Genomic DNA, 12,958 nt, shown 5'->3' with positions numbered 1-12,958 from the left:
AAAGAATTGCCAAAATGCACTCCCTGAGTACAGAGGGCACATTCTACAAGCAGAAATAATTAAAACCAGTTGGCCACCACCCAGGGCCTCTTCCAGCCAGCTGTCCCTGAAGTCCCAGTTCCGAGACTGACATGACATGTGTGGCTCCTTTAACAGGAAGATATTAAAAGGTGCTACTTTTACTACACTATGGTGATTTTTTCCCCAACCCACAGTGGTAAGAACAGTGCTAAACAACAAAAACAAACAAAACTGAAATCCAGAAGGTTATATTGCAGGTCTTTTCTTACCCAAATTCCTTGCTTCTAGGTTAGAAATCACCCTACAAAGAAATTAGCCAATGTTACTCGCACAGGAAGCATTGTTTAACAGAAAAAAAAGAATTCTAAAACCACATCTTTATCAAAGATACCCTCTTTTAAACACCTCTAAAACCAATGCAGAAACTGTCTGAAGGCTGCTGAAAACCTCAAAAACTTTGATCAACTTGGCAAAAGCTACATCAGGCAATTATAAAATCTCAAAACCCTTTAGTGCAAACAATGGCAATAATTTAGAACAATTGCAGCTCTCAGTTTTTGGAAATAATGGGAACAGAAAAATAGAACAGAGGTTGGAATGGAGCCTGTACTTTAGCCTTCGGAGATGACTCATCTATCCAGAAATGTGCTTTCAAAATAAGAGCAAGCTCGCCAGCCCTCTAACACTTTGTGAAACTAACCTACTGCTCCCCCTCCTCCCCCTGAAAAAATTCTCAATTATAAAGAGCTTTCTTTACTACTATGCATTATAGATTATCCCTTCTAGGATGGAAGGCTATGAGGTTTAACATATAGGTTTAACACCCCCTAGGTGTGAGTACACACATATGCACACACACACTACAATCCCTCAAGATGACAGATGCCAACTTCAGAATACAGCAATGGTGACTGCACTCATTAAGCGGACAATATCATTTTGTACAAGATAAACAGCAAAAATAAGCTCCTTCTTTAAAGGCAGAGTAGCCAACAAGGTAATTGTAAATGATAAACATTTTACAGATACAATAACTTAATTTTACTTACTTTATTGCATTTCCAAGAATATTCTTCATATATGCAACGGACCTTCTTTTTCCTGATTTCTAGGAATAAGATGTCAGGTGAGAGAGGTGAGGGTTTTGTGGGTGACACTTTTCACAGCAAGGACATGATGCAATATATTTAAGAGTTACCAAAAGAAGAAATACCTCCAAATAATCAGGATACCTAGATTTTTTTTATTTAGAAACTTTCTATTCTGAAACAATTACAGATTCACAGAAGATAGCACAGAGACGTCCCATGTACTCTTCACTCCAGTCTACTCCAATCTTACATAAGTGTACAACAATATCAGAAAATTGACATTGGTACAGTGTATGTGTATATTTCTATCATTTTATAACCTATGTAGATTCCTGTAATTACCACCATAGTAAAAATACGGAATGAATCCATCACCATGAAGATCTCTCCTGTGCTATCCTTTATCCCCTTCTCCCTCCACTATCCTTAACCCTTGGCAACCAGTAATTTGAAAACACCTTGATTTTTTAAAATCAATTTTTAATTATACAAGTAATGCAAAAACACATTCAAGACCTGGATATTAATCCTACTGCTACTATGAATGTGCAATGTGTCCCTTAACCTCTCTGCACTTCAGTTTCCTCCTCGGGAGAATAGAGATCCTAGAAGTGGCCCTCTCTGCCTACTGCGAGATCAGTGGCTGTAATGCAAAAACAGCTGATAATAATTGGGAACCATGCTGCGAATGTAAAGCATGTTAGATTTAAAAGGATCACTAATCTGACACACTGTACTTTCACCCCTTGCTTTGTTCTAAGTCAGAATCACTCTCTGGAGGCCAAACTAATTCATGCCTACCTCTTCCGAGATGAGGCTATGCCACTCCTTCCTGATCATGCTGTTGTTGAAGTGTAAGTATGGCTTGGCATACTTAACATATTCCAGGTTGGAGTTCAGTTTTTCCCAGTAGCCCTTAAAGCTGTGCACCTGCAGGAGACAAAAACATCAGTGATCTTGAGAAACAAGCCAGTGATCCAAACTACCTAGTAAGGATCACACCAGCCTTGTGGAGAACTGGGTCCACCTTATTTCCACAGCTCTTACATGGCAGCATTTCTGAGTCAATATTTTTCAAGAAGGATGGCATTCTAGTCCAATAGAATTCTAAAATAGGGAGACTAAAGCATCTTGCCTTCTGCACTTTGTTTTCTGCCCTTCTACAGCAGAGAGAATCATTGCTCACTTCCCAAACCCAGGATCACCCCCTGGGTTAAGGCAAAGCCAGAAAGCCTATATTAAACACCTCAAGTCATTTATTCCCCAATAAGCCATTTTTCTGAGTTAAGTTGTGTTAGTAGCACCAGGATAAATCAGAGAATGTTTCTAAAGTTTGGGGCACATGGAGTAGGATTACTTTCTCACTAAGCTTATTTACTTCAAATATTTTTCAAAACCTAGGAATCAAAAAGGTGAAATAAACTAGTTTCACATTCAATCATAAAGTACTCCAAAACAGAAGGTAGATGGCATTCTACCTAGGTCTTTGAATTATTGATATAATTGTACTATCCTGAAGCAACAATGTATCTGTTATATTCATTTAAACTAAATAAAATGCAATGTTAATGCATTTTTAATATTGGAGGATATAACTGACACAAATTGTTTTATCAATGAAGACAGATTTACAATACATGCTTTCTTGCCAAAATATATATATTATAAAAGATTTGTCTGGAGCCTGGGGTGCAATGCGTGCCCATGAAACAAGTGAGCTAATGCCTCCTGGAATGACAGACTTGGCTTCACTGCAAGGGAAAAAAGAGCACCTGAATAAAATATCCCTCAATCAAGAAAAATGCATGTATGTTAAATAACACTGGGGAGGTCCATGCAGTGCTTAATATTTTGTATAGTCAGTACTCAATAAAAGTGACTCTCCCTCCTCTCTTCTCTCTGAATGGATATTTTATAGTAATTTAATATCACATTATACAAAAAAATCCCTATTGAAAGGACAGTCACAATTTATTAGAAATGGATTTTGGAGTATCAATAAAGTGAGTTACATAATAATATTACGATTTGCTGTTTTAAAAGCCTGACACACCCTCCATCTATCATCCCCTTCCCAGAGACAGGAACATCTTTTTCCAAGAAAATTTCATTTCTAGGGGAAATAGGGACACAGGAGTTAGGTCTCACTCCTCACTTGACCTGCCTCACTCATCTGTTCTTTCCTTTTCCATTTGTTTATAATAAATGTATCTTTTTTCCATCCCTTGGCCTTGTACTGAAAAAAAAAACCCATAATTAAAACAAACCCTGCAGACATTTGGCAGTATCAGGTCTACGACAGGAATTCACTACAGTTTTCTTGCTATCCTACATCTGGGCTCAGGCACGCTAGTGCCAAAAAATAAGAGAACTGACTGGGGTTGTAGTGCCATCTAGTGGTCAGCTGAGATATTAACTGTTGCCATGGGGGTCTCACGGTATGCCAGCAGCCTGTGTCAAGGACAACATGGAGAGGGAAGGACCACTTTTAAAAACTGATGTCTGAGTCTCATTCCCTAGAGATTTAACTGGTCTGGGGTGTGACCTGAAACTGGTGATTTTTTTAAATTCCCCAGGTGATCCTAACGTTCAGCCAGGGCTAAGAACACCACTTGAGCATGCTCAAGTAATCTGGGTCTCCTTCCCACCCTCAAACATTTTACTCTATCTACAGTTGTGGTTTAAATGCTGATAAAGAACCAGCCCTATTGAAGACTTGTGACTGTGTTGTAATATAGGAGATAAAGTTACAAAGGCGGTTAGGGCGGATCTGAGAAGGAATGTAATGTCAAGTTAACGCCAGCATGTTAACTCAGAGGATAAAAGTAGCTCCAAGGTAAAATTGCAGATGTTGTACCTAATATGGGAAGGGGGTGGTATAAATCTGCACTATTCATATGCTAACAGCCGAAGGCACACCATTTCACCCCTAATACCCAGGGCTGGCCCTAGGAGCACAGAAATCTATTCCTCTGAATCATCAAGTAGCAGCTGTGGAACTCAGAACTTCTCAGGGAACAACCACAGTGCAAGGTGGAAGCCACAACAGCCCAAGAAACATATTGTCAGTTACTTGAAAAGAGCTCGTAATGCTCAAATAATGATATACAAATAATGCTTTACAAGAACCATACTCATGGCTTTTAGCTACTTCTGGGAGATTCCTGGTGTTAGAAGAAATCAGATCCTGAAGAAATAACCCAGGAACATTTTTCTGCACCAAAGGGAGTTTTAAATTTTGATTTTGAAATAAGGAAAATTATTCCAAGTCTGTTATTCAGAAATAATCTCATTTTGTCTCTTAGGATGACATGGAACAATTACCAAAAGCCGTCCATTACATATATTAATTAACAAAAGAACCAAAGGATTACATCAAAGGACTGTTTCCCATTTAAGCTTTGAATTGCCAGAAAAAAAAAAAGGCACTGTGGCACTCTCTCATCTGCAAATTACTGCCAGGAAAAAACATCTGCCTTTCATTTCTGAAAGGTCTGCTGGCTTTGGTCCTGCTTCTGATGATTAGCCACATCTTCTTAAAGGGGAAGAAGCCGACTTGGAGAGAACCCTTTACTCTGTGTGCCAGGGTTGAGCTAGCAGAGCTAAAGCATCAATCCAATTTGGTTCTTCAGTGGATCCCATCTAAGGATCAGCTTTTACTACCAGCCCAGAGAAACACAGAAATCCACCATCTCCAGCACAGACTAAAACAGAAAATGCCTATGTGCACATAAAGCTAGCAAGGCACCAGACTAAGCCAAGGTGGTCTTGGAAATGGACGTCCATTATGCACAGGTCCAACGCCTTTGAACTCGTGAATGTGTACACAAAGGGAGTGTGTGCTGTAAGAGTGCACCCTCCTGTTTGTAAACGGACAATCTCCTCTTCTCCTACATGGCACACGCAAACACAAATCCCTCTTTGCCCAGGTAGGTAGTTCTATTAGCCATTTTTAATAGAGTGGATTGTAAGAAATAAAATCACTGAATATGGTTCTAAACTATTTCATCTCACAATCAGCATAAACCCTGAGAAAGCCAATGCTAAAATATTTCCCTCCTCTGAACCTTAAGAATTAAACATCATGTCTTCAACCAAAACTATGAATAGGAACAGCCCAGCCTAGGGGGTTGGAGAAGAGAAACAAAGACAACAATCTTTGCCCCTCTTCCATTCCTCAATGTTATCATCTGGAAAGTAGACCAAAGTTAGCCTCATCTCCACAGACATGGCAGAAATAAATTTGCCAGCTTGATGCCCTGTTTCTAACAACTAGTGTTTGTTTGCAGCATCATAAAATTACATCTGCAATAGAAACTGAACTCACCATAACTCGCTGTCTTGGAAAATATATGTACAAATTGAACACTGGCATCACTTCCAATGATGCTCCATCTTTGTCAAAGCAGCAATTATAGTTTTAAAAACTTGTAAGCTATTATATTGTTCACTTTTTAAGTGAACAAGCATAAAACAAGTCTCTGAATGCAGAAGAGCACAGGAATCACTTACCCTTTTCCCAGGTGCTCAGGCGCATGAGGCCCGACAGACACAGCATCACCTTCACTTCTGAATGGCCAAAGGTGGGAAGGGGATTTAAGTCTTTCTGGCCTTCCCAGTCTCTCAGTCAGATAATTAATAATCTCTTAACAAGTGATTAAATACACTAAAGGCATCTGAAAATAGTTTGGTACAAATAGCCTACTTCTCCATTCATGGCATGCTCTTTCAACTGTTATCTTTATAGTCAGGTAATTTATTGTTTCCATTGTTTGTTTGTTTTCCTAATCCTTATATGTTTTCTGTGGCTGGATAATTTTTAAATCATAGACACTTTAATCTTTTATAAAAGCCGGCCCTTTTTCTATGGCAACTCATAACTTTACAAAAGAATGAAACTACTCCTAGGAAATAGGTTTCAATGTACTTTCTGTTTAATTTTTTAAATGCTTTGGGAAACTGTTTTATAAAATAGTGAGGAACCCTTTTACCTTTCAGGTGACAATCTTCTAATGTAGCTGGTTTATGCATTCTAACATTTTAATATATTAGACACTTGTAAAGTGCTTCACTTCACACTAAAATTATTTGCAGAGTAAGGAGGAGGAAAGCGCATTTCTAGCTTCATTTTGCCTATCCCTGACCTGACTCCTTATCAAGGAGTCAAGGGGAATGGGAGGCAAATGCAAAATGCAGTCAGAATAAACAAGGCCCCTGCTGGCCTTTACGGAAAAAGCCTGGCAGCAAGCACACATTCTAAAAGTAACTAGCGAGTCAGCTCGTAGGTGTCAAGGGACAACTGCCATCAGCTAAGCATGGCAAACAGCTACGTCACAGATGGGGAGGGTCCCTATGAGTAGAGGGTGGGACGTGCCATTTCAAACAGGTCCCTCATAAAATAATTGAGCTGGGACTTGCGGTAGAAGAAGGAGGCCAGAGGTAAAGACAGCAGCTTATAGTGAGTGGTATGATGGAAGCAGAAACAGGAAACAAATGAGAGATCCTGGGGCCAGGTGGCCTGATCAGTCTCCTGCGGTGAGACAGAGTGGAGGTAGAGTAATGCTGGTCAAACCAAAAACAGTAAATCCCCTCCAGGGCACAAGGCACGGCCTAGCAGGACACCTCTTGCCTTCTCTGCTGGTTCATGTCCACATGTCTGTATGGAGATGGCTGTGGAAAGATCTTCAGCTCTTCACACTCACACAGGTAACACCTCCCAGTAGCACAGAGACACATGTGAAGCCACCAAAGAGCTCCCAGGCATGATCAGGAACTGTCCATGGGAAACAAGGGTCTGCAGGGCCAAATGCTAAAGATACTTAAGGGAGAAGATAAAAAGAGGAGGCAAGGAATGTCAAGGGAAATAAGTAAGTGGAGGACACAAAAACAAGTCACTTACCCCCCACAAAACAAAGCAGAGAGTGGGGGGAGAAAAAGCAACTTTGTCCCTATGCAAAGCAAACCATATTCTTAGAAAAAGTCTATGGGTGAAAAGCTTAGGTGGACCTTCCCACCACTTCTTAAACACATATCTGTTTTTTAATTAAAATGCACAATGTTATTAAGCCTCTCATAAATCTCTTGTAGTAGTATAAAGTATCACAATTTTTTTGAATATCAGTTTGGTAGTAAGAATTAAAGGGCAGGCCTCTCACCCAGTGATACTCCTGGGCATTTATCCTTCAGGGAATAAATCAAAAGAAAAGCTTCGTGTACAGAAATATTCGCTGCAACATTACTTTTCTATCATAAAATTTAAAAATGGGAGCTGGGGACAAACAAAATGTCCAACAATTAGAGATTGATTAAGTAAAGCGGAACCCCATAGAGTTGTTAGAATTCATAATTATATGTCTGTGTAGCAGCATTAAAAGGGGTTTATGATATAATATTATAATTTGTAATCTTTAAAACCTAGCTCTAGATTGTGATTACTACTGGGTAAAACATGCATATCTATGACAAAAACCAAAAGGAAATGGAGGAAACGAGACAGTTGGTGTGCTAGGAACTGTAGAATTGTGGATGACATTTCCTTCTTTTAAAATAGCCTTCACTAATCTGCTAACCCACTAAACTCATTGTGGGTTTCACAGGGGTAGTGGTTGAGGCAGAAACAATGAAATGAAAGGATGGAGTCTCTTAATAAGAACATTTTAAACTGTTAATACCCCCTCACCTTCCTGCCTTACAGTGTTTCATAGGGCTCCACACTCTGCCTGAAAGCACAGCTTGTCATCTTATCCTTCAGGGCCCTCTTAGGACCAAAACCCAGTCGTGCTTTCTCATCTCCAATGCATCCCCATGACCTCAAACGTCCACAGCCTTCCCCCAGCTGCCCAGGCCCGGCCTGCCGTGCATATGTCCAAGCGAACCAAACTTAAGCAAAAGCCAACACAGTGAGCCGCGGGCTGCCAAGAGTTGAGATTTCCCAGTACACACCGTGCTATAACTAATAGGAGGGATGCCAAAAACAACAAAGGAACCTCAAGGAAGCAATGCTAAAATACTCCCCTGATTTCAACTATATATGTATTCTTTGCTACTCACCTCACCCCACCCCATTCTCCCTATTGTACTCGAAACTCTTCTGAAACTACCAGACTGCAGAAAGGAGACATTAATAGCTTCAGCTTCCAGGGCAGGAAGGAGGCGTACAAAATCTTGATGGAGACCTTACCATGAGCCACTGCAAGTCATTCTTGAGAAATAGAAAAGCTGATCTTACAAGCTGGAGGCAATTAGATAGTCCCAACTCAGGTTCTGTAATGGTTTTAAGATCAGAAACCCTACATACAGGTATGAGGCGCAATACCAAGTACTTGTTCTGCATGGTTTAAATTAGTCCTGCAATCTATCCTATCTTCAGAAAACTTCCCTCTGCAAAGAGCATTCCTAAGACTTGCCGTATATCATACACTATGGCTACTCAACCACTTAGGAAGGATTCTCTCGAGAACTGGCCCCTACCCTTTACTCCCATCCTCCGCTGAGAGTTTCCCATCTCCTTCCGGAACTGACAATGCTCAGGGCAGCAGAGGTTTAGCACCATGGCGAGGTAGAAGTGTCTGTGCTGTTCTCTCTCACCGTGAGGGACTTACCTTCAAAAGAGGCAATGCGATCTCTTCCGTCACAAGGGTTATTCCAGGAATTTCCTATAGAAAAACACACACACATGACTGCTAAATGTATCAAATCAAGACTTCGGGAAGTATTTTCCCCACAGATAGAAGCTGACGGCAATTCACATTCTCTCTGGTTTGCTAACCACTACTTTAAATAAACTCTGGGGTATATAAACAATAGTGAGCATAATCTATCTCTTGCCTGGGGAAAGAAAATATTTTTTAGAGTCATGATTATAATAATTGACAGACTCTCTAAAGTAAAGAAAAAGACTTTTATGACGAAATACAGAACAAACAGCATGTTTTTTTACACATCTCCATTTAAGGACAAATGCAGCAGATTATGTTGGTATCACCAAATGTAGTAATAAGGAAAAATGTTCCATTGTATGTCTTCCTCCCTCTCCTTCCCTTCACATATATGTAATATAGGTGGCCTCTGCTTCCCTGGGAAGAACCAAGGCTAATGGGATTCTTGCATGACTTTAGTGGAAATTTTTTCTGCACCGCATTGTCCACGATAATTTCAGCAATAAGCGCTCCCAGTTCTTATCCCAGTGCTGATAGTTTAATTCAGCACTAGCACCGTGGCAAATGTGCAGTTCACATCAGGAAGTTCAAATGATAACATTCTGCTAACTCATGAGCACTTACAATAGAAATCCAAATAAAAGGATAAACTTCCAAACTGCCCTTTATTCACTGATATTTAGAAAAGTGTACTTTTATGTTAATTATATATTAGCTTCTCCTCTAGTCAATTCAACTTTATTACCTAAAAAAAGGAGATATACCAGAAAATAATTTAGAAGGTGCTATGTAGAAATAAAAACTATTTGTTTAGAACATAAATCACACAAATTTTACTGATATTCTCCTGTGAAAAGGGGCATCACAATGATTGAGAAATAAATTTCCAGAACATTCAAGCACATCAGTGTGACAGAAAATCTGTGATAAGAATCTATTATGTGCTTCACTTCTCACTACTCAGCCTCAGAAGACACTTCAAAAAAGCATTAAAAAATCGCTACAGCTTAAGTTATGAACAGCATTTCTTTTTAATTACAAAAGGCTAGTTGTTTGTAAAACATAATTTAGGGTTATATTTATCTATTGTAAGAACACCACACTTTCTATTATCTTAAAAAATCCAATTCAGTTATTTACAAAAATGATCTGTCTCCATACAGAAGTGTGAAACTAATGTTTTTTATTGTGGTTAAGTGTTAAAGGTATAGCATTAAGAGCATTTGAAAAGGAAAGTAAGAGATTTACATCATTGCTATGGATAAGCATAAAACCATAGAATTTCAGGATTGGAAGAGATTTTAGGGCGATCTCCTCCAACCACAAAAATTTTAAACCTACATGTAAATCCTGAACTAAACGCCATGCTTGGTAGTTATAAATGGGTTTGTTTTTTAACTGGAGTTCTCAACAGGACTCCTGCCACTCTGTATATGTCCACGACAGCTTCTCTGCCCCCACAAAATCATGAGAGATGCAAAAATGCAAAAACGAGTGGTCCCGCCAAGATGATACACACATGCAGCCTCCACATAGCCCGGGCTCCATCTTTCACACAACCTCGGAACGGTTTTAACACACTGGAGGACAACAGCGGCGGTGGTGAGGGAAGGAAACTGAGATGTTCATTTCCTCCAGGGTGGTTTAACCTGCAAACTTCCTGAACTTGACCACAGAATCTGCATTTATATTCACAGTTGTTCTTTTAAAAAATGGGGGCCTGGAGAAGGAACACGCTCAGGTCTTTCGCTTAAAATTCTACAGTGAAGCCTGTAAGTGTATGAACTGTAACAGTAACAGGTCAGGAGAAAAGATGTTTAAGAAAGCGCTACCGCCTGTGTGGTGGTGAAAACCTTGTCTCTGATGCTCCTTTTATCGACGGTATGGACAGATGAGTAAAAAAGATGGATTAAAAATAAATAAATAATAGGGGGAACAAATGTTAAAATAAATTGAGTAGATTGAAATACTAGTGATCAATGAAAGGGAGTGGTAAGGGGTATTAAAAAAAACTGGGGAACAAAGTTTAGAATATATTGGGTAGATGGAAATACTAGTGGTCAGTGAGAGGGAGGAATAAAGAGTATGGTATGTATGAGTTTTTTTTCTTTTTTCTTTTTATTTCTTTTTCCGGAGTGATGCAAATGTTCTAAGAAATGATCATGGTGATGAATATACAACTATGTGATGATATTGTGAGCCACTGATTATACACCAAGTATGGACTGTTCAAATGTTAAGAATGTTCGTGTTTGTATATTGTTTTGTTCTGTTAATAAAAATACATATAAAAAAAGAAGGAAAGCATTACCATTGTGCAAATAAATTTAGAAATTCATTTGTTTTCCATTGTAACTCAAACACGGAAGATTCCTGTTTGAGGACTGCATTTAGATACAGTCTAAATAGAAAATGGGAAGCATCGCAATTTATCCTGGTGCATCTTTTTTTATACCTGGTTGGGTTAGATAATTAAATTTCATTTTCTAGATACTTTTTGATGCAAACCTCTGCTTCAAGACTAAGCATCTGTGGTTCTAATACTATACATGTTTTTCAGTTGCTGGTTATACAAAGCTTGGTATACTACACCATGTTCAAGAGAGAGTGAATAATGTTTTAGTTCAGCACTTTCGAATTAAAAAGGAGGGAATCTGGACAGCAGAAAGAAAAGGGTGAATGGAATGAGTTTGCTTAAGACTGCTGACTTTTACTGATCTATGTATGTGTGTGCGTGTGTGTGTGTAAGTCTTCTATTTTCTCTCTTGTTTTCTGTTTTTTTGCGTGTTTCCTTTTATTGTAATAATATATTTATAAAACATAAAATTTTCCATTTTAGCCATTTGTGTAAGCGTCCAATTCTGTGGCATTCATTACATTTACAACGTTATGCTACCATCATCACCATCCATTACCAAAACTTCTTCATCACCCTAAACAGAAACTCTGTGCCCATTATCTCTTACTGATCTTGAAGCTCTACAGTTATTACAGAATTTCTTTCTGAGGCTGGGAAAAGGGGTCATGAATATGTTAATCTACTAAGTAAATAGAACAAATTGGAATAACTGCAGAGGTCCAACCTTTCCTCACATATAAAAACCTAAGAAAATATTCTAATCTACTCTAGTAACTGAAAATATAAAAATAAAAATACCACTTAAACATAATACAGGTTTAGTTCTGCCTGGCAGTAGGAAGAGTAACAAAAATCTTATAACTTCTCTTTCAGTTCTACTGTTTATATATGAATATCTTTGGCCGACAGCAAGGATTCACTATTTCTTTTGTGCCAGAAATTCCAATTCAGTGTTTTATCAGTCAAAACAAATGAAATCATAACCTAGGTTATTGTCATAGAGATATCGTACAACTGACTCACAACGGTAAATCAATTTTAATTGTCTACCCAGTACAAAGCGTTAACTTACTGTATTCCAAGTGAGCAGTGAGGAATATGGCAAAAGTCTATCCATATTGCTTGCCTCTGGATATATGCTCCAATATGAAGAAGCTGAGTAGATTTTTGAAAGAAAAATAGAAGACACGGTTTAATAATAAGGCAGCAGTTGTCACTATAATTCACCAAAACAAATCCACAAAAGATTTCACTGCCTTATCCTTCACCCTCAAAAGGTTGAACATTATGATTTTATCTCCTAACTAAAATGTTCTGGTTCTGACTTTTGACAATGAGAATAATTTAAAAATATATATACATTTGGGACTTATATCTACCCAAATGATATTACACCATGCAATGATTAGGTTCTGGTGTCAACTTGGCCAGGTGATGATGCCCAGTTGCCTGGTTAGGCAAGCAGTGGCCTGACCATTGCTGCAAGGATATTTTGTGGCTGGTTAATACACCAGAAGGCTGGTGTATTAAATCAACAGTCAGTTGATTGCAGCTGTGGCTGATTAGATCCATGATCAACTTAGGGCATGTCTCCAGCAAATGAGATATCCTATCAGTTGAATATGATTTGATCTGCTGAAGACTTTTAACAGAGAAGAGAGAATTTTCACTGCTTCTTCAACCAGAAAGCCTCTCCTTGGAGTTCGCCAAGACCCTTCATCAGAGTTGCCAGTGTGGATTCTGGACTCTTGCATTCCCATTGTTGCATGAGACACTTTTATAAATCTTATATTTACAGATATCTGTTCGTTCTATTTCTCTAAAAAAAC

General features: G+C 38.7%; 1 protein-coding gene across 6 annotated transcripts in view; it reads right to left on the bottom strand.

The window, feature by feature from the left end:
• Positions 1-12,958, bottom strand: part of GSAP (gamma-secretase activating protein) — a 115,504-nt gene that overhangs the window by 22,739 nt on the left and 79,807 nt on the right. For all 6 annotated transcript variants that reach the window (XM_077155738.1, XM_077155647.1, XM_077155687.1 and 3 more), the window contains 5 exons: positions 12,202-12,284; positions 8,714-8,767; positions 1,914-2,042; positions 1,071-1,129; positions 291-322 (listed from right to left, as the gene is read on the bottom strand). In XM_077155738.1, the coding sequence (XP_077011853.1) occupies positions 291-322; positions 1,071-1,129; positions 1,914-2,042; positions 8,714-8,767; positions 12,202-12,284 (357 nt within the window). The remainder of the gene's footprint in view (positions 1-290; positions 323-1,070; positions 1,130-1,913; positions 2,043-8,713; positions 8,768-12,201; positions 12,285-12,958) is intronic.

The sequence above is a fragment of the Tamandua tetradactyla genome, chromosome 1, assembly GCF_023851605.1.
Source record: "Tamandua tetradactyla isolate mTamTet1 chromosome 1, mTamTet1.pri, whole genome shotgun sequence".
NCBI lineage: Eukaryota > Metazoa > Chordata > Mammalia > Pilosa > Myrmecophagidae > Tamandua > Tamandua tetradactyla.
Note: the sequence above shows the minus strand (reverse complement) of the source record. Positions and strands in the feature narration are given on the sequence as shown.